Genomic DNA, 27,896 nt, shown 5'->3' with positions numbered 1-27,896 from the left:
GTACATGTATTGTATTTTTGCTTTATACATCAGCGCTGCAGTCTGGCATTGTTTTCTTGAAGAAAAAAATTACAATTCACTCAATTGTCAGTTGTATAAATTAAATAAATATTATTTTACCTACATCTTTACCCCCATTTCATTTTTTGTTTATTCAATATATGTGTACCATTACAAAATGTATAAAAATTTGCAAAATTCACAATGTTGTTTTTTTATTATTTTCTCTTTCATCTTTAATCAAGAGGCTATTTTCAAAAGGAAAATGCCTCAGGGGATTGAACACTTCGTTAGTGCAGTTATTAAGAGTTCACTTTCATAATTAATCTGCAATGAAAAGTCATTCATGTAAAGCATTTCATAGTGCATGGAAAGCCGTGTACTATGAAAATTAGAGGGGAAAAAACTGACTTTTCATTGGACGAGAAGGGGTGAGTATGTTCTAACAATTAAGATTTGTGAAATTACTTCTTGTTTTGTTTTATATGTTTCATGATAATTGTCTTGAAAAAGAATGATATTTACTTTATACCTCATTCACGGTATTATTTTTAATTATTATCTTTGAAAACATTTCCCATTATGATACATTTATTTGGTTTTTCATTCACTAATTTAGATTATATTCAAATTATTCCATATTATTTGCAAATATTTAGTTTTTTTTATTAACAATTCAATAATTTGACTTCCTGGAAAAAATTTCATGGCAATGGAAAATAGTCTCACAATGAAATATTTTCCTACGGAAAAATGTATAATATCATTTGTAACATTTTTTTCGCCAAATGATATTTTATCCGCGGATATGATTTTGCCTTACATATATACCTTATCCTGACTTGTGCTGAAAAATAACACTGATACCTTTACTATGAATATCTAAGAGAGAATAACCTATACTTATATATACAAATCAGGAGATGAATTTCTGGAGTTCATTTAGGAACTTAATTGAAAGGTGAACTTTCAAATAGATTGATTTAATTTGATAATAATTTACCATTTATAATTTAAGATTCCGATGGCATATCTATACATGTTATATATTACACTGTATGATGATCTATGATCTCAGAGTCTATCACTACAAAAGTCAAAAAGTCTGAAAAGACCAGTTTTTGTCTGAATTTGCATGAATTTTTACTCGACATTCTTAATTTGTCTGAATAATTTTTAAAAATTCTTGACATAGTATGAATTTGTCTAATAAGGTTCTTGATTTTTCTTGACAAGTGTCTTGACAGTATGAACATTGTCTTAAAATTTCTCGACACTTCCTGTATCATCTGATAAGAGTCTGGATTAGTCTCGACCAATTCTTGACTGTCTTAAATTTGTCTCGATCTGTCTTGACATATTCTTGACATTCTTAATAATGTCTGAATATGTCTCGACATATTCTTGACATTCTAAATAATGTCTGAATATGACTCGACACATTCTTGACAGTCTTAAATATGTCTTGACACTATCTCAACAGTATAAATTTCGCCTGAAATGTAATCAGACTTATTCTGCACTGTTTATGACATTCTATTGCTGTTATATACTCCTTTTTATTATGGTTAAACTAAACTTTGAAGAATCAAGGATTAATTGGTATAGTAAGATACCCTTTTGGTGCAACTAAGTTGGAATACCCTGAATAATCCCCCATGTAGTTTAATTTTGATTTATTTTTATTAAACATTTAAGTAATTGTTTTCACTTGGAATATAAGTCGAAGGTATTGACAAACAGCATTTAGATTTTTGCCGTTCGCAAAACTGTCAGTCAAATTTGCTTTACTAAAATAGGTGCCTTGTATCTCTTTTGGACCCCACAATTCACCTTTTGGGTTTGTGTGGCTAAAAAAAAAGGGGGGGGGGCTTTCGTTTAGGTCAAAGAATTTGTTCCCATCTTGATTCAAAAACCTTATTCATTTTTTAGAACAACCCAAAAACATTTTTTATTCAAATTTGAGTGTTGAATTTTATAATTTTTTATCAAAAATATATATTTGTGATAACTCCTTCCTGAAAAGAAATAAATGTTTAGATCTATATTATGCATGTCTGTTTGAGAACCATTTCATAAGACCGATGATTTCTATATTGTTGGGACCCATTATAAATACATTTTTTTTATTCTTCCTGGAGTAGATAATAATTTTCTTTTAATCTTTGGGAATTATTCAATTTGTTTTTATGTTAAAATAATTAACTTCATAATTTTGATGAAGAAAATCCATTTCAATTCAATTTTTTTTCATCAAAATGATGATTTTCATTTTCATCTATAAACAAACTTTTTAAATTGTAGTGGCATGGTCGGTCAACTGATAAGTTGTATGGCTGATTACAGGTAAAGCAATAACTTCTATTTGACAGTTGCGTGTACTCTGGGGTGTGGAATACCTTAATTTTATGGGGAACATCCTGTTCATGTGTAATTAATACTTAATATATTCCAACAGATGACATTACACAAATTTTTCTTCTGTTAAATGAATGATTTGTATATCATCATAATTTGCTATTTATATAAACCACATTTTGGTATAATAATTATTTACCATATCAACATTGAATATTATGAATGTAGAATGAAATATGTCTACAGTATGATTGGTTTGAATCATTTAATTTATAAGATTTAGGAATCAAAATTTGTAATTATTTGAAAACCCACATTGAAATTGTTTTATATCAACACACCCACATTTGAATTATTTTATACTTTAGATTTCATAGCCATATTTGCATTTGTAAAAATATTTATATACCCAAATTTTCAATGATTTTACATGCCCAACTTTTATTTTTGTTGTAAAGAAGTGTAACTTGAAACAACAGTATATCATATAAAGAGAAATAAAGATTAAAGTTATATCATGAATATTGGTCATGATTTGTAAAACTCAGAACTGTCAAGTAAATTTAAGACACGATTCAAAATGTTCAGAATATGTCAAGCCATACTGAGAAAAAATAAGAATGTCGAGAACATGTCGAGAAATTTCAAGACAGTATTCAAATGTCAAGAATTTGTCAAGAAATTTTAAGACCATATTCAGAATGTCGAGAATATGTCGAGTAAATTTCATACAAATTTAATATAAATGAGAATTTGTCAAGAAAAATTAAGACACAAGTCATACTTTTGGAGAATGTCGAGTAAAAGTTCATGCAAATTAAGACAAAAACTAGTCTTTTCAGACTTTTAGACTTTTGTAGTGTATGATATGTAGATAATACCATGGAAGTATTATATTGACGTCAATATAATACTCCCATGATCATACATACCCTAAATCAGTTACCAAACGTAAAGGCATTTTAATATAGGATGATATAAAAAGGAGGGTCATTTTTATATAAAATCTCGCAAAATCATGACCCATATTTTTGGCACATATAAATCCTGTACACCCAATAACATGAAGTGAATTCCGGGCTCCCAAATGATAAGCAACCCACCATTTAACAGAATGAAACAATTTGCCGACACTAGATAAGATAAGATAAAATAAGACAATTTTATAAACCAATCATTGTGCCTAAAATTTTAGCTATAAAAATCAAACGAATTACAAAATAAAGTACACTAAATGATTAGAATGATAAGAATGATTAAAGTACATTTAAACAAAAACATGATCGAATACACATTTATGTAAAGTGGAGTTGTCTTTCCTTTACCCAACTGGCTCTCCTGTTCATGAATGTGTATACGTTTGTCATTTTAATTACTATGTTTATAATGTATATTCCGAAATAACAGATAGATTAGAAAATAAACACATAAAAAAATATTTGATTTGATAATTGACTAGATAAAAGAAACGAAAGCCATGTACTATGAAATTTAAAGGGAAAAAAACTGACTTTGAATCGGACGAAAAGGGGAGAGTATGTTCTAACAATTGAGATTTGTGAAATCACTTCTCGTTTTGTTTTATATGTTTCATAATAATTGTCTTGAAAAAGAATGATATTTACTTAAAACCTCATTCAGGGTATTATTTTTAATTATTATCTTTGAAAACATTTCCCATTTTGATACATTTATTTGGTTTTTATTCATGATCACTAATTTAGCTTATATTCAAATTATTCCATATTATTTGTAAAGATTTAGTTTATTTTATTAACAATTCAATAATTTAACTTCCTGGCAAAAATTTCATGGCAATGGAAAATAGTCTCACAATGAAATATTTTCCTACGGAAAAATCTAACAATATCATCTGTAACATTTTTTTCGCCAAATGATATTTTATCCGCGGATATGATTTTGCCTTATATATACCTTATCCTGACTTGTGCTGAAAAATAACACTGATACCTTTACTATGAATATCTAATAGAGAATGACCTATACTTATATATACAAATCAGGAGATGAATTTCTGGAGTTCATTTAGGAGCTTAATTGAAAGGTGAACTTTCAAATAAATTGATTTAATTTGATGATAATTTACCATTTATAATTTAAGATTCCGATGGGATATTTATACATGTTATATATTACACTGTATGATGATCTATTAACCAATCATTGTGCCTAAAATTTGAGCTATACAATCAAACGAAATACAAAATAAAGTACACTAAATGATTAGAATGATTAGAATGATTAAAGTACATTTAAACAAAAACATGATCGAATACACATTTATGTAAAGTGGAGTTGTCTTTCCTTTACCCAACTGGCTCTTCTGTTCATGAATGTGTATACGTTTGTCATTTTAATTACTATGTTTATAATGTATATTCCCTAAATAACACATAGATTAGAAAATAAACACATAAAAAATTATTTGATTTGATATTTGATTAGAAAAAAGAAACGAAAGCAGATTTAACATGATCATGATGATTTACGGAAATACCCAACTTTAACAGCTCAAACAAAATGGCAGGTAAGGAATACCTACGTAATATTAGAATAGTTAAAAATTCTCAATTTATATAATCTTTAAAGTATATAAATAATTCATCATTCTTTGTCAACTTTCTTTTTCACGTAAATTAAAAGCGAGAGAAAAAAGCGCACGTTAACCTATACTTTCAAAACAAATGTTTAACCTGGGGACAGTATATCAATATAGCTTCCTCGTTTAACCAATGTAACATTGGAAATATTTTAAGGACATTTCCCATACAAATTTCCCGAATTGAAGCAACAAAAATTAGAAAACAGTACTTGACTTTTCTAGAGTCTACTCTTTTTCAAGACATAACATGATAAAGTCCTATCCATACGTAAGCGGTACTGAATTACATATGGTGTATAGCATTCTACTGTTTTCATTGGATATTACGATCACGTGTTTCAAATGTTATTTTACGTAACTGAATCATTGTTTCTATTTTTGTCTCGCTGTTTCTGTCGTCGGCGGCGTCAACAATGTATTAGTTTGTGATTTGGTCTAGTTTATGGTGAACCACAAGTGGTATAGGTCAATCATATTTGGTATGCAGTTGTATTAGCATTGGCACATCTCATTGTCATGCATGGAAATTATTTGGCCCTGCCTCATCAGTCATGGTCTATTGACTTTGAAACTTTTGCTTATTATACATGTATTAGTGTGTGATTAGGTCAGTTTATGGGGAACCACTAGTGGTAGATCAATGATATTTGGTATGCAGTTGTATAAGCATTGACATATCGCATTTCCATGGAGTTTATTTGGCTCCGCCTCCTTAATCATAGTCTATTGACTTTGAAAAAATTGCTTAGTTAACATGTACATGTATTAGTTTGTGATTAGGTCAGTTCAGGGGGAACCATTAGTGGTAGGTCAATGTTAATTGGTATTCAGGTGTATCAGCATTAGCACATCTCATTTCCATGTAGAATATTTGGCCCCATCCTTTCAGTCATGGTCTATTGACTTTGAAACTTTTGCTTAGTTTATATGTATTAGTTTGTGATTAGATCAGTTTAAGATGAAATATTAATGTTAAGTTAATGGTATTTGGTATGCAAATTTAATGGCATTTGTAAGTATTGCTTCCATGGGGATTATATAGCTCCACCCCCTCTTCATGGTTCATTGATTTTGAAACTTTTTCAAAGTTTACAAGTTAATGTTTGTGTTTAGGTTTGTTTAAAGGGAACGACTTATAATAAGTCAATGATATTTGGTATGTATAGATTATTACATGGCATTTTTCATATCTGACCCTTTATCGGCCCTAGGTCATGATATCAGCCCAAGAGCCGCAGTCTCGAGGGCTGATATCAATAACGAGGGCAGGTAAAGGGTCCGATATGAAAAATGACGTGTAATGCATATGATCTTTTTATCATATACTTCAGGAGAAGAAATACAGATAAGAACTATTAGTTAAAATTTTGTCTTTCTATGAATTTTTAGATAATAATTTACAGACAACTTAATACTAATTTCTTAACTTTAATTGTTTTTATTGATATAACAAGCATTTTATTTATCTTGTCACAACAATTATCATGTTCTTAGTTTGAAATTTGCTCCTCAACCATTTTGTGAAAAGTCTTAAATCACTTGCGGTTTTCCGCACTGTGTTGTCGTTTTCGAACAAATTTCGGGAAATGCACGCAGTTGCATGTGATAAACGTCACGGAAATTAATGGAAAGCATGTGATAACATTCCGGAAGCAGTCAATAAAGGTTACTTTATCAGCCCGCTGAGTAATTTCTTAGGAATCTGGTCAATATGCCTAGTAATCCTTTTATAGCCTTTTAATATTTTTAAATGTTATTGAACTGTAAAATTTTAGTCATATTTTATACAAGTATATGATAAGCAGTTGTATTAACATTGGCACATCTCATTTACATTGAGATTGCTAAGCCAAGTATCTCAGTCATGATTCATTGACTTTGAACATTTGCCTAATTTATGTAACATGTTAAGTATTGCTATTTTATGGTCAACATTTGCATAATCAAAATTACAAAAAAGCGAGTACATGTCTCTGTTATAACAGTTTATTAAATATATTGACGATATATGTTTACCAATTATGGACTTTTGACGAGGTCAATACGTTATATATATGGACCTGTTCAGATTATATTGACCGAGGACGAAGTCCAAATGTCAATATAATCTAACAGGTCCATATATATTATAACGTATTGAGTGAAAGTCTTTAATTTATATATTAAATATGTAAATAATGTATTTAATTTAGGAATATGGCGTTCAATGTTCTTTCTGCGTATTTTTAACCGGATTATCAAAGGAAATATCGATTATTGATTTAGGGACGTACGGCGGTCGGGCGGGAGAACGGGCGGACGGGCGAGCGGCTGCCAAACAGTGTCTCCACAATAACATAAAACGCTTTTCCAATTTTTCGTCCTCGGTCAATATAATCTGAACAGGTCCATATACAACGTATTGACGTCAAAAGTCCATACTTGATAAATATTTCACGTTATAAACGTTATAAATTTACAAAATGTAATATTTTTAACTCTAGAAGAACATTAGTGGTGGATACGTGGGTTTGGGTTTTTTTTTGGTTTTTTTTTTTGGGGGGGGGGTGTTATACATGTACCCTCTATTGATTCAAAACTGAACAATGTTGGGCATAAAATCGCCCACATTTTGTATCCTCCTCGATCCGCTCGTCGGCATTTCCTCAGCTTTTTGGGATAACGACCCTCTTTCAAAAATACTTGATACGCTCCTGAATATGACCTAAACTCCTCATTAGAGCAATCTGCAGTTTACGTGAATGTCCCATAAGGACAGTTACAAGTATTTAGAGGTTTTTAGAAAACTAAGACCCGACCTTGAGAAATATGAGGTTGTCAGTCGAAAATACTTCAACTTAGCAGAAAAATATTTTCAGAACTTCAGTCGTGATTATATATTTGACCTGTTTAAAAAAAAAAGATGTTCAAGTTTTTCAAAAATGTTCAAATGTTACGCCTTAAAATGACATTATCACTAGCCAATGGGTTATAATCGAATCATACAATTTGATCAATATAACATATAATATGATCATTCGGACAAAAATGATTTCTTTTCTTTTCTTGCCCATTTAGGTAATTTCCCTCTCCTCTTAATAGGACTGCAATTGAAACGCAAGCACTTTATATACATGTAACTACTATAACGTTGGAAAACAATTAATTTATTTCCATATACCGATAATTCAGAATTTCGCAAGACATTATTTGTCGATAATAAAGTAAAGCAAAATCACTGAACTCCAAGGTGAATTAAAAAAGTGAAAGTCTATAAAAGCTGACAAAATCAAACGTTAACAACCAACGTAACGAATAGAAACTACTGTCATATTCTTGACTTAGTACATGTATTTTCTGAAGATTATGGTGAGTTTAACCTAAAGCTAGGTGAACCTCCCAACTGTATACTGATATTACCCTTAGGTTGCAATATAAGATTTAGAGACATTACAGTCGTCTTAAGTTTCCAAGATTTTAGCAGTGCAACATGTGGAGCAAGATCCAACTACCATTCTGAAATCCATGAGAGCCCCCTGTTTTGGTGGGATTCGTGTTATTCTATCTTTATAGTTTTTTTTTCTAGCGTTTGTAGACTGTTAATCGTTTGTTTTTGTCTTGTTTCCATTGCTTTGTGGGTCTGTTTTCGACGTATGAGTTTGCATATATATGACCCTTTAGTATCTTCTGGCTCTCTTTTGAAATGTTTATTTGCATTGTTTTATAACAACCAAAAAAAAAGCCATAGCAAATATTTATAGACATTTAAGTTAAATTGGCATCGCAACAACTCATCCACATTTAAGCTTATTTACTATTATAATAACAATTCAATGAAGCTTAAAAGTGTTAACGGTCAACATTGTATTTAATTTATTAATAAATCATTTTATCAGTTTTATGTTTATTTTAGATACTGTTACAACAAACACATCAAAAGCACTTTATCGTTTTTTGTGCAAGACCATAGTTGGAACAGAACGTCATGTTAACACAATGAGACTACTGCATACTATCAGAGATAGTGTGGTAAGCGACGAGCTCCGTACCCAGATCACAAGTGGGAGTTTTGGTGAAGGGCTTGAGATGAGAGGTAGTGATTTAGATATGATGTATGTATTTAAATTCATTGAGGTTTGTGAAGATATACATGATATAAAAAAGCCTTTTAATTTAAGGGTTGTATATTTTTCGATGGACACAGATGATGTAAAACCTGGTTTCACTCAGTTGCTACTACAAGGTAATAGTAAATTTTTATTCCAATACATTGAAGAACTTGATGGAAAACATTATTTTTCGAGCACATTATATAAAGAAGACCTTATGAGGAATACACAAAGTGTAGTTCATGGACCCTGTGTATCTGACCCAGACGGAACGTATGACAATGCCAGGAGCTTACATTGTAAAAAATGGATATCACCAGCAGTACCTTGGATAACAAGATCGCGGAACTCATGGCCGAAGACTTGTGTCAAACAAAGTATTATCAAACACGGAGTACTTTTTGTACCAGTCGGAGTTAAGGGATCACCCAAAGAAGATATAGAATGGCGGATATCTTTTTCTGTTGGCGAAAAATTTCTTATTAATACATTCACGCACACTCAATTATTATGCTATGCCCTATTAAAAATTCTTTTGAAAGATCTAATAGCAACCGACACCGAATGTAAAGATTTACTCTGTTCATATTTCTTGAAAACAATTATGTTCTGGATATCAGAGGAATTACCACTATCCGTATGGAAACCTGACAATCTTATACATTGTTTTATGCGTTGCTTTAGCAGGCTGATATATTGTGTTGAGTATTCAGCTTTGTTTCATTACTTTATTCCGGAAAACAACATGTTTGAAAATAGAATAGAGGGGAGTTATTGTGAAATACTTTTGCAAAAACTAGTTACCTTGCATAGTTATGGTTGGCGATGCCTTTTATTTTCAGATAAATTATCTAATTTTCATGCATCAATGTGGATGGTTCAGATTGAACCTCACGAATTGCATATTAGCGATGTTGAAAAAACACTGAATTCCAGATTATTACATTTGTCAAATGATATGATATCTTTTTTTGTATGGACACCATATTTATCATATATATACATAAGAGGAATACACCAGATAGTTTCCTGTGACGAATCCTCACTAAAATATGCATATACATACAACATGTCATTGTGGTGTGCGCAATACGCACAATTTTTTCCACTGAACAGTACTAGAAAAAGTAATAAACACCAATACAAACTGTATAATTCCTGTCTTTGTATTCTGCTACAAAATATCTATCATGACGCTGTTTCTGGATGGCTGATGTTAGCTTCGTTTTTCTGTAAAGCAAAACAATATCGTAAAGCATTACGCATCATTATGTATTCTATATCAAAATGTACTCCCGAAAAACTGTGCCGCTTCATGGATATGTCGGATATTCATCACCAATTACTCAAACTGAAATCATTCCAGAAGAAAAGTATTGTTCAATTGTGGAAAATAATATATGTAGATGTTTTGCATTTTCAAAGGACATCTGCTTTAATACCAGATGAACTACAAATGGATGAAGAATTAGGATATGGATCATTTTGTTTTCCATCTTTAGCTTATGCGTATTTTCTTAAGTTCCTTTGTCATTATCATCAAAATAATACCATACAATGCCATAATTGCATCAAATATTTGAAATCGATTATCACATCAAACTATTTTATAAACGGTTCAGATGAAGCTGAAGCCTATAATCTTCTTGGTATAACTTTACGGATGATTGGCGACATAGTATCCGCCCGTCAAGCTTTCATGCAGTCATTTAAATTATTTCCAGTCGACAGATGCAACGCTGCTGGAAAGCGACTTTCGTTAATGAACTCAAACTTGTTGTGATACATGTATATATATATATATACAGATGTGCAGTGTAAATGCAGATAGTAGGGGAAAGGCCTATTTCAAAGTGGTATTTCGATACATATAGGTGTTTTTTAGTATAACAGCAATACCATAATTTTAATGAAATCTTTGTTATTAATTTTTCCGGGAAATGCGATAACTACTTTATAATATAACCATGAAAAAATCGTTAAGTACTTAAACCAACTAGTTTTCGCGAAGTAATTGCAACTCAATTTTCAATGGAGTGTTTTGATATTCGTCTTTTTTTTAGGCAATGGTGATAACTACTTTTCCTCTTAATTTTTATGGTTTTTATTGACTTTTTGACATGTTATTTAGCATATGTTTTATTATTTCGCATTACTCCACAAATGTTAATGTCAATGTATTAATAAAAATAAGGAGATATAGTATGACCGCTAATTGGTCAACTATCCGACAGTGTTCAATTGACGACGATAAAAGCAATGAAAGGTAACTGTACGGCTTTTAACAATGAAAAACCATATACAGTATAGTCATGTATAAAGGACAATGACGTGTAAAATTTGAAATAATTTAAACGAGAAAACTAACGGCCGACTGTAAACCGACTTATTTTTGCGGCTTCTTTATTTCAAGTTTAACCGTTTTTACTAGTATTCTTCTTCGCGACGATTTATTTTTGCGATGTTGTAATTTAATTGATGTATCAATATATAATTAGATCGAAGTTTAACATATTCGTGGTGATTCATATCTGCGTCATTTTTCTTCTCGCGAAAGACGCGAAAATAAATCGCTCAAGAAAATTAGTTGGTTAACAGAATTGTCTTAAAAGTTGTTAGCAATTCAATAGAAATAGGAATAAAACAGACAATGAAAAACAAATAATTAAGTCTGTAATAATATTTGCCCTCCTTTACTGTTAAAAAAAATGAACATTGTACACAAACAAATAACTGTCGACATGTAAAAGTATGATTGCCTGCAAAATGCATGACAACCGAGTAGACTCATAATCTATTATTTAATGGAAAACACTTAAAAATTATCTACCAGAATTTTAATAGTTGACATGAAATAATGAGCAACGAATTTGCAATAAAATATTAGCTTTTTCGTGCATAATTTAGAACTATGAGTCTTCTCATTAAACATCGAGATGAGATTTGAACATTCATCTGGAATCTAATATTTCAAACCACCATTTAAATTTATAAAAGCGGCCACATTTGAGTGTAAATTGGACTGTTTCGCAGATACCGCACAGATAGAGGCATTATGCAGTTGGTTGCATAAACAGTGCTTACACGCGAGATATCAGTTTAAACGTTCGAATAAATATAGTCTTGTTGAAAATAAAAAAAACATTTTGAATACAAACTTTATGCTGTCGTCTTCATATTGAAAAAAAATTTTATAATAAGATTGAAATTCAAATGGTACAGGGTAAAATGATTACAGTAAAGGTGAAAGAAAAAATTACAATGAAAACTGATCAACTTCCCAGTGTTTTCAATAATTACAATAAATAGTCACCAATAGACAGATATTTGTACTAACTAGTATTTCTTATAACACTGTTTAAATGACCAGATATGTCTTAAATTTTATGAAATTAGCTATTCAATGAAGAAATAAAAAGGGTTCTACAGACACAAATCTTATTCGTGCATATCGATTTTCAAAAGGTGTCAATCTGTTACCTCTCAATTTAAGAAAATAAAATCACAAAAATACTGAACTCCGAGGAAAATTCAAAACGGAAAGTCCTAAATCACGTAAGTCTGATTTCGTATGGGCTTAAATGTTTGGGTTAACCGTAACTCAGTTTTTTATATAAAAAACAAGGAAGTTCAGAACTTTATCATGTTTAATTAGTGGTAGAATTTAGATTTTTCTTAAGCATATGTCCATTCCTACATTACAAACCTCAAAAAACGTCTACAAAACTAATCGAAATTAGTTAAAAACCATTAAGAACTGAAACAGGATGTTTTACGTTTTCCAAAAAGGATACTTTGCTATTACCTAATGCCTAATCGACTAAATTAATGTAAAAAAACCATGCTGTATTTCCGTAAATCTTATATTAATAACATTAATAGATAGAAATACATCTATAATTGAAAATCTAATTTTCATTGTCCTCTCTGAACAATTGATGGACATGATCAATAACCACAGGACAAATTAAATTAAATGGAATAGTTCTTTAAAAATGTACTTGAATTAACTCGCATGAATTAACAATAGCACTTTTTCCACCAGTCATTTCTTGTTAAAGCCCCCATTTATAGCCATAAATCTTTTCTGAATCTCTCTCTTCCTATTGCCTCCAGTTTAAAATAAATATAAGAAAATGTGGTATGAGTGCCAATGAGACAACTCTCTATTCAAGTCAGAAAAAGGGCCCCAAAATGACTACTGCAAAACAATTCAAAAGCATGTTTGATTATCTATTTGCTGATGTTAAATAGTATCTAATTAGATTTGCGTCAGCTTTTATTTCAAATTTGAAGAAGAATGGATAGTCAATGACATTTATTCAGAGTTGACAGTGACAGGATAACATCCCGTAGAGGAATACAACAGATAGTTTCTTGTAACGAATCTTCAATACAATCCACATATGCATACTCCATGTCCATGAAGTGTACATCAAGTGCTTAGTGTATACCATTGAACAATATGAAAATAAATAATAAACTCCAATACAAACAGTACAAGTTCTGTCTTTCATTTTTGCTAATGTGCTGTGTCAATATGCCTTGTCGTGTTTCTTTTATAAATATGACGTGGCTCTGTACTTTTACACGCAAATCATTTTTGAATTGAAATAATTCAATATGACTAGTATTTTATTTGTAACATCAATAAATGGAAATACATCTTAGTTGAAAATCCCATTTTCATTGTCCTTTATGAACAATGGACGGACGTGATCAATGATCACAGGACAAATTATATTAAAATCCCACATGCAACACGTCTTTGAAAATGTACATGAATCAACTCGTATCAATTTACCATAGCATTTTTTTCACAGGTCAATTTTATTTAGCAATTATGCACATTTGTAGCCATTTAAACTTTTTTTACACTCTTACTTTCTCTCTTTCTTTTGTCTCCAGCTCAAACGTATGTTTGACCATCTATTGCTGATGTAAATAGTATCATACAGATTTTTGTAAGTTTTTATATTGAATTCGAAGTAGAATAAATAGTACATAAAAACAAACCCGTTCAATGACATTAATATTTAATTAAGCCTTGTCGGTATTATCATTCCGTATTCGTTTTATAAGATAGATAACGAATTTTTGGTATATCTATTATTTGAAAGATGGAAATATTTCAATTCTTTCTATCACACAAAAGAAAAGAAAATGTCTACAGAAAGCAAATAGGCATGCATTATTTGATATTTGATATATGCCTTTTCGTGCTTCTTTGTAAAATATTTGTTTGTTTTTATTGCTATTAAGATACTTGTGGTACTTGTACATCCTATCATTATTGTTTATGATATTCTCGTATTCTTGTTTTTCGTTTTTGCTAATGTGCTTTGTCTATATGCCTTTTGGTGTTACTTCGAAAACTTGTTTGTTGCTTGTCTTTCATTTTTGCTATGTGCTTTGTCTGTGTGCTTTTTTATGTTTCTTCGTTACATATATGACGTGGCTTTGTACTTATACATCCCATCATTGTGTTATTGTACTATGGTAAATCTATGTATTCTTGTCTTTAATTTTTGCTAATATGCTTGGTCTATATGCCATTTTGTGCTTCTTTGTTACATATTTGTATGTTTTTTTTAGTGATTAAGATGATAACACAACACAAAATAATATTGACTGCTGTATTTTTGACATTTTTACCTATTATGTCTGTTTGTTTTGTTCACGCATCGTTGTCAATATAATGGAATTAGATGAAACTGTCATACAAGTGAGAGGTTTAGCTAGCTATAAAACCAGGTTCAATCCACCATTTTCTACATAGGAAAATGCCTGTAACAAGTCAGGAATATGACAGTTGTTATCCATTCGTTTGATGTGTTTGGGCTTTTGATTTTACCATTTGATTAGGGACTTTCCGTTTTGAATTTTCCACGAAGTTCAGTATTTTTGTGATTTTATATTTTACTAAGAACTAGTGGACAAGAAAGAAAAGGATAAAATTAATTAGCACACGAATAATATATTTATTTTTCCACAGTTCAAATTTCATTTTCATTTCTCATTTTTTAATCATGCGATATTGAGAAAAATCCTGTTTCATTCATATAAAATATTTCAAAATGCGAGTTTAGATTATTGCGATATTATGATTTAAACTCATACTAGGTTTCAAATTGTAGAAGATAGAAACGTTTTGAAACGATATACCGATATGAAAAGCCAAAAAGCAATGCAATTTAAACTATAAACTGAAACTAAATATTATTGATACTAAAGTAATTTTCTTAATTAGGTCATTCTAACCAGGACAATGACATATTGTGTTTTTATGCGGACAAAGAAAATATCATAAATACTTTATCCCGTCGAATCACATCAAACCTAAACAGACTAGAGAAAATGGAAGGTGAGAAAATTCAGACATATATTTAACTAAGAAATGTTCTAATTGTATTCGGCAACTAGTAACTAACAAAAAAAAACATTTGAGGCAATTCATTTTGGAAATGTGAACGTTTCTCATAATTAGCACACTAGCATCCGAATAATAAAATCTACATAAGACTTGTGACTCGAATTATAACATCACATTATAAATCAACATATTATGATTTTATCTGGTGCTAACATCAATAGTAAACACTAGAAATATTCGATGTATATACTTATTTACACAAGATAACAGCTTATAACTGGCCTCAAATATGTAATAATTAATTGTATTTTGCGATTATTTATTATTTTTAGTTTTTACAAAGGACTAAAAAATAAGAAACTGTTTTAACTAAATGTCCCAATAACGGATTATGTTTACTATCATACTGTTTCATGAATTCTGCACCTATGAGCGTAATCTTCTTAGTATCATTTTACTCTACTTTTATTCTGTGAAATTTTATATATCGATCAATCTGCTGGCTGCACTTCATCTGTCTCATATGAAACAACGAAAAACAAACCGACCGCTAACTAACATGCTTGTATATTACACAAGGTACTCAACATATACGTTCGTAAAATGACCATCTGTTGCGAAGTTTGATGTCTATTTTATTCCGCGGTTGTCTGTCCCAATATAATCATTATGCATATAGAATCGTCAAAATTGTATTTAACACGCATACCTTTGCTGTATTCAATAATTCGTGGCGGTCCTCCACAGTGGCCTCCCGAAGAAATATCTCACCTCAACATGAATTTGCAATGTTAAAAAACTAATCAAAGATACAACGCTGATATTTTGTATGATAGACGCGCGTTTCGTCTACATATAACTTTTCGGTGCTCCAATCAAAACAGTTTAAACGCCAAATGAAGTACAAAACTGTATACCATGCAGGACCAAAACCTCGAAATGAAAATAGCCCACATTGTAAATTCATAAAAGATATTGTGATAAAACAAATAATATAAGTGATAATTTACGTGTCTTAATTTGTTTTTTCAAACTTTTTGACAAAATAGTAATGAAAAGGACAAACTATGATTTTTAACTGTTACTACTCATACCTCGGTAAATTATGTACTTTTTATATTAAATGTTGTTATTTTCTTATGTGCTTGGTAAACATCACGTTCAGCCAAGCCCTTTCCATCCTGTTTTACATACTGGTTTTATTTTATGTTGTTACACCGCTGTCACAGAATGCGGTTAATACATGAATTATCTATTGCAAAAGATTTGTACTAGTCACATGTAAGAGGGACAGGTTCACAAACATGTTCATCTCCAACATGTTCTTCTTGTTATGTTACGAAACGTCAGGAGTTTGTTATTCAGTGCTTGTCATTTACCTCGGTCTGTGTTATTCTATTTTAATTAATTTTATCTTTTGCTTTACACAACGTTTTGTCAAAACGCTTACTTTACGATATCAGTATACTAGTATATAGATATATATATCGTACTTTAATATTTACCATTTTGTCTTTATTCTTGTTGATTGTTGCTTTATTGACCATCATAATATCAATCGTATTTTATTATCGATAGTTTAGTAGACTTGTTTCATAGGATACAAGAACTCCTCATATTTGGTACTCTGCACTACGCAGTGGATGCCTCATAAGGACTATTTAAGTCATTTAAGGTTCGTTAAAAAACTAACACACTAACTTGCAAAATATAAAATGATCAATCGAAAATACTACTACTTGGATGTGAGCAGGAAGATGCTGTTCTCTCAAGATTTCATAGTTGTTTGCTTTCTGATATATATAAAAGATGTTCGACTTATTTCAAACGAGAACAAATATTACTCGTTATAATGACAGTTTTATTAAACGGTCGGGTAGTATAAAATTTCACCATTAAATCAGTATCACAAATGATCATTGTGAATTGATCATCCATTTTTAAGATAAATTGAGATCGCAACTACTCATTGAAGCTAAATTGCAATAGTAGTTCTATTTTAACATTAAAATAGTGAAAAATGTATTTCATTTCCTATTATGAATATCATTTTATTGATTTCTTGTTTATTTCAGACTCAGCAACAAAAACCATATCATTAGCACTGTATTGTTATATGTGTCAGAACATAGTTGGATCAGAGAATCATGTATAAAAATCTGAGACTGATGAATGCTGTCAGGGATAATGTGACAAGCGACAAGTTTAATCTCACTATCTCAAGCAGAAGTTTTGGAGAAGGCCTTGAGATGAGAGGTAGTGATTTAGATATAATGCTTGTAAATAAACACTTTATGATTGATGAAGACATTAAACCGGTTTACATTTCAAATGGTATATATTTATCAATGGAAACAGATGATGTAAAAGCAGGTTTCACTAAGTTGATAGAGGAAAAAAAGAATTCTCTATTTCCGTATAAATGCTTTGTGGAACTTAATGGGACACATTACGAGCGCATTATTCAAACAAATGCTCTTGAGTAATACAGATAGTGTTTTCCATGGACCATGTATAGCTGACAAAGCAGGAAAGTTTGATAATGCCATGAGCTTACATTGAACAAAATGGGTATCACAAGCATCACAGTGGATAACAAGATCAAGTCACACATGGCCAAGTTATAATGTCAAACAAAGTATTTTAAAACACAGTGTACTTTTTGTACCGGTGGGAGTGAAGGAATCGCCAAAAGAGGTTATAGAATGGCGAATTTCTTTTTCTGTTGGTGAAAAATTCCTAATAAATACTTTTACACACACTCAATTAATATGTTATGCCCTCCTGAAAATTCTTTTGAAAGATGTTATAGTAACTTACACCAAATGTGAAGATTTACTCTGTTCATATTTCTTGAAAACAATTATATTCTGGATATCAGAAGAATTACTGCAATCAATATGGGAACCTGAAAATCTCATACATTGTTTCATGAGATGTTTTAGCAGACTGATATATTGTGTTTACTATTCAGTTTGTTTACATTACTTCATATCAGAGAACAACATGTTTGAGAACAAAATAGAGGGACTCGCTCGCAAAATATTGTTAGAGAAATTGTATACCCTGCATAGTTACGGATGGCGATGCATCTTATTTTCAGATCAATTATCTAACTTTCATGTATCAATGTGGATGGTTCAAATTGAACCACAAACACTGCATACTGTCGAGGTTGCAAAAACACTTAATTCAGAACTATCATGTTTGGCAAATGCAACGATTGAAGTTAAATGGGACACTAATGCATACAAAAGAGGAATGCACGGGATAGTTTCCTGTTACCAACCACCAGTAAAACACTTTTATACATACTACATGTCATTGTTGTTTGGACAAAATGCACAGTCTATTCCATTGCACAGTACGAATAGTAGTAAAAAAAAACACCATTACAAACTGTATAATTCCTGTCTTTGTACTCTGCTACAGAATACTCATCATGACGCGTTATCTGGATGGCTGATGATAGCATCGTTTTTCTATAAGTCAAAACAATATAGTAATGCGTTACACATCATTGCTTATTCTATATTGAAATTTACTGATGAAAAACTAATTTGCGACAAGGATATGTCAGATACTCGAGTCCGATTGCCCGATTCGCAATTATTCGAAAGAACAAGTATTGTACAATTGTGGAAAATAATACGTATAGATCATATGAAATTTACAAGAAACTCTTGGTTAATACCAAAATGAACTACAAATGGAAGTGTAAAATGGAATATATTTTATTTCCTCTATAGTTTATGCTTATTTTCTAAACTTTTTATGTCATTATCATCTAAATGATGTCGGACAATGTCAGGATTCCATCCAAACTTTGCACCTTGTTATAGCAGAAAACTTTTTTAATTGAAAATTATGTAATGTTTCAATCTGACGCCTACACTATTCTTGGAATTGCTTTACAATTATTAGGAGACATTGAATCCGTCCGACATGCATTTCTGCAGTCATTTAAAATAGGGCCAAATCAAAGATGTAATACTTCTGTAAAAAAACTTACACTTATGAACTTGTTGTAATATTTGTGCATTCAGTTGAAAAAATTGTAAAAGACTGTCAAACATGTTTCACAGGAATGAATTTCGAACAAAAAGATTAATTTTTGTTTTCTAAAACTGTTTCTATCAATACAAATCTAAAAACTAGAAATATTGATTACAGTGGGAAATACAAAATTGTTGTAACCAATGATTCATTTAGTGGAGCAATAACTTTTTACTTCTTAGACCACTTGTATTCATTCACACTTATGTCTAACGATTTGGATGGATATCGTGACCGCGTGGTCTAAGTTACACAACCTCTGCATCGCTAGCCTGGATTGACCGTTGTCATGAGTTTGACCTCATCCACGGCAATTGCGTTCGTAACAATCTCAATTATCAAGGATTGACTATTTTCCTGTTCATCTATCAATAAAAATTGGCCGCTATGAAACAGCTAACAGTGCTGAAAATGGTGAAACACCTAAATATATCATTACTCAGTCATCTAGCAGTTTGATACGAGAAACTATGTCTTAAAGGAGTTCGCTACTCAGTTTCTAAAGCTTTTCATAACACTAGTATATATTGATAGGGGATGAGGAAATGAAACAAAAAGAGCAAAAATAAAGTAAAGGTCAATGTGCTTGTTTTCGGGATATAAGCCATTAAATATTTTAGCGGGGAAATGTTATCTCTTGATTTTTCATAGCTTTATCATTGACAAGTTAAAGTTCTCAAAAACTGTTCCAAATTAATTAAGTTTGTTTAAGACTTTTACAGATGGCTTATAATTATGCATGTAAAAGATTCATAAAAAGGAAATGGGAGTCAATTGGGAAAATTTTTAAGGCATTCAAATAGATAAAAACAGAGGATTCGAAAATCTTACAACAATTCCAAAACATGACAAGTGAACTTCCTGAATTTCTAAATAATATTTGAGGACAACTATTTGGTTTCTTTTGTTATGATATTGCTTGTCTTCCATCAGATTTTGATTTTGATTGACACATTGAGAATGTTTTTTTTTTTTCTGGTTAATATGATGTATGTGTTCGGTTATTGTCATTGTTTTACTGATGCCTATTCTTAACTAATTATTTTCGTCTTTTATGCAGTTTGTAGCATCTAATCAACCGTTTTTTATGTTTTCGTCCGTGAATTTAGACGATTTGATGCATCGTCAACGAGACAGAAACCCAACAACTTATGTTACAAGAAAATATATAGATCAGTTCTAGTTTGTCATGTTCTATATCTTCTAAAAAGTTCTGAACAATTAAAAAAAACAATCGTTCAACAGAAGAATATATATCAGCACATTATTGGTCTTCAACGGTAAAAGCAAATCGCCCATGTAATAACAAACAAACGCGAATCAGCACTGACTCTAAAAATGTTAAAGTAATTGAAAGTTCTGATTTTTTTTTCTTAAAGGGATATTCATGAACATTGATGAAAAGTCTCGTATTTATGTAGATCTTATTCTCGCAAAATAAGCGATCACAATCTACCGGTTTATTTAACTTGTTAATTTCAACCCTTTATAATATGACTCAATTTGGTCAATATAACGGAATTATAAACAATTTTCAAACCAGTAGGCTGTTTATCCACTATAAAACCCATCGTTTTTCGAACAATTTTCGTCGGACAAAGACTGTGCCAAGTCAGAAATATGGCATTTTTTTTTACTGGTCCCGTTGATTAGTAGGTTAATTTTTTTGTCAGTTTTATACTGGCTGCATAAAATGCGAAAACTCGAATTACCTTTTCATTCCTATTTCGCATTTTCGACTTCGCCATTTCGTGTTTTCGCCTTTTCGTGATTTCGCTTTATTGCTTCGTCGCGTTTAGGGTTTTCACGATTTTGTGATGTCGTTTTTTGTGATTTTGGCGTTTTTGTCCTTTCGCGTTTTTTCGTTTTTTTATTCGACAGATTCTTATTTAAATAGATCTGTTCTATAGGAAGAAAGTAATTAGTATACAGAAATTGTTACAATATTATCTTACCAACCAATAATGAATATTTTATTAGATACATGTATATTTGTTTTCATGTTGCACCAAAAAGGACATTTTAGCTGTTTCCGTTGATTTATTTTAATATTACTTCTATATTGAAAATAAAGCTTGCACTTTATGGAAGAGTTTTAAGGAAATAGATATATGCATTATATTTTAATTTTAACACACAAGCAAACTTACTACAAATGATTTGTATGTGATTCTCATATAATGCCCTTTTTGTGATTATCATATGATAGCTATCAAATGTAACAACTTTCCTTGTGTTGTATACTGTGGATTCATTATTATTCGTTGGATACCAATTTTCGTGGGTTTCGTGGGTACAGGTGAACCAGATATTTTAAATTTTCAACGAAATACAAATTTCTATAAAGTAGTTATTCAGATTTTCGCAGAACCACGAAATCACATAACCCCGAAAATGCAAGGTTTTCGTTATCCACGAAAATTGGTACCCACGAAAATAAATAAAACCACAGTAGTCTATGTTTGGTGTTAATTTTTGTTGTTGTCAGTAAGATATATCTGTGTAGCATCCTGTAAGGACAAAAAAGAACTGACGGAAACTGCTATTATATAAAAATGTGCTGTTTTCGTGCAACCTTAAAACAAATACATCTAACAAAATAGTAATTCCTTCTGGATAAGACAATATTTTAACAATTTCTTTATACTACTGTGATTTCATTATTATTCGTTGAATAACAATGTGTTTGGATTCCGTTGGTACAGAGGAACCACGAATTCAAATGATGAACTAATTACGAATTTTCTAAAGGAATGTATGCAGTCTTTGTCAAAACAACGAAATTAAATATCCACGAAACTGCAATTCTCCTCAAACAACGAAAATTGGTACCTTCGAAAAGCAATGAATCCACAGTAGTAACTTTCTTCCTATAGAACAGATCCATGTAAATAATAATCTGTCAAATGACAAAAGACGAAAAAGCGAAGTCGCGAATACGCAAAAACGCAAAAAAAAATTGAAAACACGAAATCGCGAAAACGCAAAATCGCTAAAATGCAAAAACGCAAAATCACGAGTTTGAACTAATTCATGACCCGATACTACCATTCAGATACTTCTTAAAAATAACAGTTCGTACCTTCCAAATTAATGCTGTTTTATGTCTAAGTGCATTTTACCGGATCTGAGATACTAGTCAAACAATACTATTTACTGCACACTCTTTTTTTAGAAATGCATTCATGAGTGAATCGTCGATAGAGTAAAGACCTGTGGCAAATATTTATGTGTGCAACCAATCAATTCTGGAAGAAATTTTCAAATGAAAAATGTGCATAGCAATGATGATGCTGTGAGTCTTGATAAGGGATTTATAAAGCTACTTCAAGTTTTTTTTTATAACAAAGCAATATATGGAGTTGAGACAAGTAATTCGGCGAAGAACTTTATTAACAATTGTTATAATTATCAATTTTATTCAAAATGCATTTCTTCTTTAAATAAACATGGTAAAATTCATGTACTAAATACTTTTTTTTGTGTACACCTAACCTTCACATGGCCTACATTGACTATGGACTGCATGTAGACAAAACATGATTTAAACTACATGTGAATTTCTGTTTTATCAATGGGAACGTAATTAGGTTTTTCCACTTTTTTATGGAAAGACCTTTTGATTTTCTTCTGATTAATTTATTTTTCTTCCTCTGCCACTTTTTTTTTCTACCGTATACATTTTGTCTATGCAATTTTAGTTAATTGGAAGTAGCTTCCCATCAATAATTAAGAAAATTGACGTGGACAGAATTGTTCTCTGAACGATTGGTTTTTAACTGTGTCTAGTGTACGTGTGAATTACACTAACACATCACCGAGTTCGGGATTAAAATACTGTAAGTCTCGATCCATTTGCATGATGGAATAAGAAATATTATAACTATAAAAACACTCATGAATCATATCAGTTTTAATTCATTATAATTTCTAACAAAAGACTACTCAATGACAGATATATACCAAATGGTATAATCATGAATAAATCAAAGCACAGCAAAGCAGACCCAAGCAGCCAAAAGTACTTTAGATATGATTTATTTCTCAGTTACGTTTATACTGTAATATTTTCTGCTGTAATTTCATGTATGATCGACACATAAATGTTTTTAACACGGCTGTCGTAAGGACTAGCATATATATTTTTTTCAAAATGCAACAAATAACACGTGGATGTATGCAACTTGGGCCATGTTCACACCAAACGCCATGTACAGTAAACATGTTTACAATTAGTTAAATGTAATGTACACTGGTTTCACTATAATTTTGTTCACATCTATACATCTTCCATTGACACATTCCCCATTTCCATTCTCAATTTTATCTTGTTTAATTACCTGTACATAAGATTTGTTCACACTAGTAATCTAGATGCCATTTTAATGGTCTTTACGTAGAACCTCATTCAAATTTTTCGCACAACTTTTCTAGCAGTTAGGGAACGACCATTTGAATTCAAAAAGGGGGGGGGGGGGGGTTTCTCTGAAAAATATTCTGATCCCTAATTTGATAAAAAAAAATATTGTGGCCATAGATGATTAAAAAAATATTCTGAATCCAGAGCCTCCCCATACATTATAGTGTTAAATATTGAAAAACAAATATGTGATTGCTAGCATCGATAAAAACTGAATAAAAATGTTCGAGCGAAAACAATTCTGATTCAGAAACACTCCCCCCCTTTTTAAGTTAAATTGTTGCTCCTTTATGAAAACCATTTTGATGATTAGAAAATGCAGGCTGCATCAGCGTGCTTACAGACGAGGAAAAGGATTGAGATATTAAGGATCACTACATTTCTATCATTTCTGTTTGTTTCTTTTTCTTTTGTTGGTATTTGTTCTGCAAGGAGTGTTTGGCAAAAGGAGGGGATAATGATTTTTTTTTATATTTCTAAGTGAATTTTAACGGATCTGAGATACTAGACAACCAAAACAATTTACCTCACAACTTTTTTAGTAATGCATTTATGATTGAATCGTTGTTTGATTAAAGACCAGTGGCAAATATTTCTGTGTACGTCAAGTCGATTCGGGAAGACCTTTTCAAATGAATTATTTGTTCGGAAATGATGATGCTTTGAGTCTTGATAAGCGGTTAATAAAATTACTTTGAGTGTTTTTATAACAAATAAATATATCTAATTTATACATTTTGTAAAGAATTTTGTTAATAATTGTTATAAATATCATTTTTTTTCAAAAACCGTTTCTTCTTTAAATATAAATGGTAAAATTAATGTTCTAAATGCCTAGTTTTAAACTTAACCTACACAAGGCCTACATTTACTAGCGACTGCATGTAGACAAAACATGATTTAAACTACATGTAAACATTGAGTTTTATCAATGGGAACGTATTTGTTTTTAGTTTACGTGTGAGTTACACTAACACAACAACGAGTTTAGGTCAATGTGAACACGGCCTTGGTCTCTTTATTTATAAATAACAAAATAACAAGATTATGTAAGCTGAACTGCAAGAAAACGATAAGCATTACGTCATTGTTTTCCTCAATGCTTCAGAAAAGGGGGACGAAAATTTCAGCTAAGACATCAGTGTCGAGTAGATCTAAAAAAAATCACACGTTACAATTATCGCTGTTAAGCTGCTGACAAAGTACTAAGTCATTATGTTCAGTTGCTCTGAAGGAATGCTTCATGAAATTCAACTTATAACCACATTTTAAGTATCAAGCCAGAAGAGTGTGTATGACAGATTCTAAAATTTATCTTTGGGGCCGTGTGTAGTCAGTGCGCAGTCGGATAGATTAAACATGGAAATTATCGACCATACAAGTTTTTATCTCGAAATCATAGAAGACCAAATTTCAAGTAGGTCAAGCGTCCATAATTCTATGTTTAAGGGATTTTACAATACGATATTTTACTTACTAGCCCCTCTAGCACAATCGAAATTTGTATTTCCTTCAATCCTTATTATTTTATTTCGTGCTTCCACTTACACTTGTTACAGTACCGTGTCATTTCATTCCGGTCGCATATAATTTAAAAGAGTTCATTTATGCATATGATGATTGTGCTTTGCATTTCTAAACCACTAAAATAACGATGTCCAATTTTATAGCCGGCATGATGTAAAATAGAATAATCAGAGAATTCAACTTTATATTTAATAACTACAATGAAAAATTATGTTACTTAAAAACTATTACACCATTCCATGTTCTTTTGTTTTACACATGAATAACATTATCAATAATGTAAAACAAGTTCTTGGTCTACGGGTTCAAACAGAAACATTTTGAAAGCTGAGAAAACTGTGTACCTCATACTCAGCGTATGTGCAGAATGTCAAAAAGTGATTAAACCAAATGATCAAATAAACTTAAACAACAAGTGTTTTCCAAATCGACAGAGTCTAAACGAACACAACCTGACAATATCATTCGAATTAATATTCCAGAAATCCCGAGAAAGAGGAAACAATCTGCATGGCGAAGTTTAACAAAGAAATATAAAAATAACCAACGCATCTCCTAAGACATTATGTCATATACTGTATTTTTCGTTCTAGTCCAGATTCCAATGTTTTCATTAAACATACCAGGTCAAGTCTATTGCGCGATGACAATTTAGACACGATTTCATCGCATCGTATAAAAGACGAGGTATCGGTACAGCATTTCCACTTATGGACATGGCTTTGAATTGCTATAATTGCACTTTTCACTCTGTTCTTTTCAATGATTAGAAAGACCAATGGAAATGGAGACTTTCGGGATTTGTCATTGTTAAATGTTTTGTGTACTTTTATACACCTGAAAAACTTTGAACCTCAGCCATGTTTCTGAAAACTTTGCAATTGGCAATTAAATGATCAAGATGGCGGATTTAAGAAGAAAAGATTTTTTTATTTGATAGTCAAAGATGTCGTTAACTAATTAGAATTTAAAAAAAAATATTGTCCATAGATACACGCTCGGAGCTTAGTATTTTTGTGATTTTACTTTTTACAATTAAACTGTTGACACAGAGATATGCATTGCCTTCATGTCATTTTAGTAGTATAATACCATATACCATTTTTATGAGTCAGTCTGTGGTTCCCTACATTAAGTTAACATATAAGCTGTGCAAAAATGTAAGTCAATGAACCAAGGTGAGATGGCGGAGCAATGTAATTTTAATGGAAAATATACATACAAATGTGTATACAACTACATAAACATACCAAATATCATTAACTTACCATTACAGATTCATGTATACTATGCAAAAATTCCAAAGTCAATACACGGTAAGACTGATAGGGCGGGTCAAATGATACCATGGAATGAGATGTACCAATGCTTACACATGTATACATAACTGGATACCAATTATGATTGATTGATCACATGTGGTTCCCCTTAAACTATCATAATCACAAACATTAACATGCAAATAAGCAAAATTTTCAAATTGCAAACACTGCATGACATAAGAGGCGGGGCCAAAACGTTTTTTTTTAATGAGCCTATGCTGATACAACTGAATACCACTTATCATTGACCTCCCATTAGTGGTTACCTTTATAAGCTCACCAAACAATCGTTATTGCCTGACTATAAAACTAAAGCTGGATAGCTTCAGTTAGTATGTAGTAATTATGTACAATTGGAGTTTTTAGTTGCATTTAGATGGGACATGTTGTCAGAACTGCTTTAAAAACCTTAATGACAAAATGTTTATTTCACTATAACATATAAATGCGCGATATAGTTGATATGAAATAATGCTTTAGATCATAGAAAGTTCAGAATTTGAGAATGACTTCGATAGAAACTGTACTTTTAACTGATATTGAAATTGAATACAACTCGCTGAAAAATAATCATTACTTAACTCTAATTGTTTGTCATTTTGGTGTAATTTGTTCACTTTTATTTGATTGATTTGCATGTCTTACCGACAAAGTTTCAGATAAATAATGTTATGCAATTAAATAAAGCAGCGATTCACTTGATCTTAATAGTAGAATGAGTTTGTAAACCAATAGGATTAATGATTCCCAAACTTCTTTATAGTTGATACTGTAGTTCAAAACTATTCTAGTGTTTAATCTTTTATGGTGTTTTTGTTTTGATGCGTTGTTTCTTTGTTTCATTGTTGCTTTTCGTTTTTTGTTATTTTTTTGTTTCTTTCTTATTAGTATTTATAAAAGATAAGGACATGACATACCGTTATTCGAAATATTCAGTTTGAAAAAAAATGCAATATCTTTCTTTCCCGGCTAGTTGACTGACCGTAATTAATCACCCACTTATAAAAATGGAAAAAATTTCACAAAATGTTTTATTCTATGCCATCCTTTAAACCAATGATTTAAAAAATTGAAAAAAAAGAAAATCTAGAAACTAAAATGGTCATCATAGTACTCCATTGTACCAATA

The 27,896-nt window shown here is 30.9% G+C and overlaps 2 protein-coding genes across 2 annotated transcripts; both read left to right on the top strand.

Annotated features, from left to right (window-relative positions):
- The first annotated feature begins 4,685 nt into the window (after positions 1–4,685).
- On the top strand, positions 4,686–11,271 carry LOC127716184 (uncharacterized). Its single transcript, XM_052222311.1, has 2 exons — positions 4,686–4,906; positions 8,874–11,271. Exons 1-2 carry the CDS (start codon positions 4,900–4,902, stop codon positions 10,850–10,852), a joined length of 1,986 nt encoding a protein of 661 aa, XP_052078271.1. The 5' UTR covers positions 4,686–4,899; the 3' UTR covers positions 10,853–11,271.
- Positions 11,272–18,007: 6,736 nt separating this feature from the next.
- Positions 18,008–19,188, top strand: LOC127715990 (uncharacterized; the record flags this gene model as incomplete). Its single annotated transcript, XM_052222092.1, has 1 exon — positions 18,008–19,188. A coding segment is annotated over one exon (1,137 nt), but the record flags the coding sequence as incomplete, so codon positions are not given.
- Positions 19,189–27,896: the final 8,708 nt, after the last annotated feature.

This window comes from Mytilus californianus, unplaced genomic scaffold (genome assembly GCF_021869535.1).
Source record: "Mytilus californianus isolate M0D057914Y unplaced genomic scaffold, xbMytCali1.0.p SCAF_9, whole genome shotgun sequence".
Taxonomy (NCBI): domain Eukaryota; kingdom Metazoa; phylum Mollusca; class Bivalvia; order Mytilida; family Mytilidae; genus Mytilus; species Mytilus californianus.
This window is presented reverse-complemented; position numbering and strand designations above follow the sequence as displayed.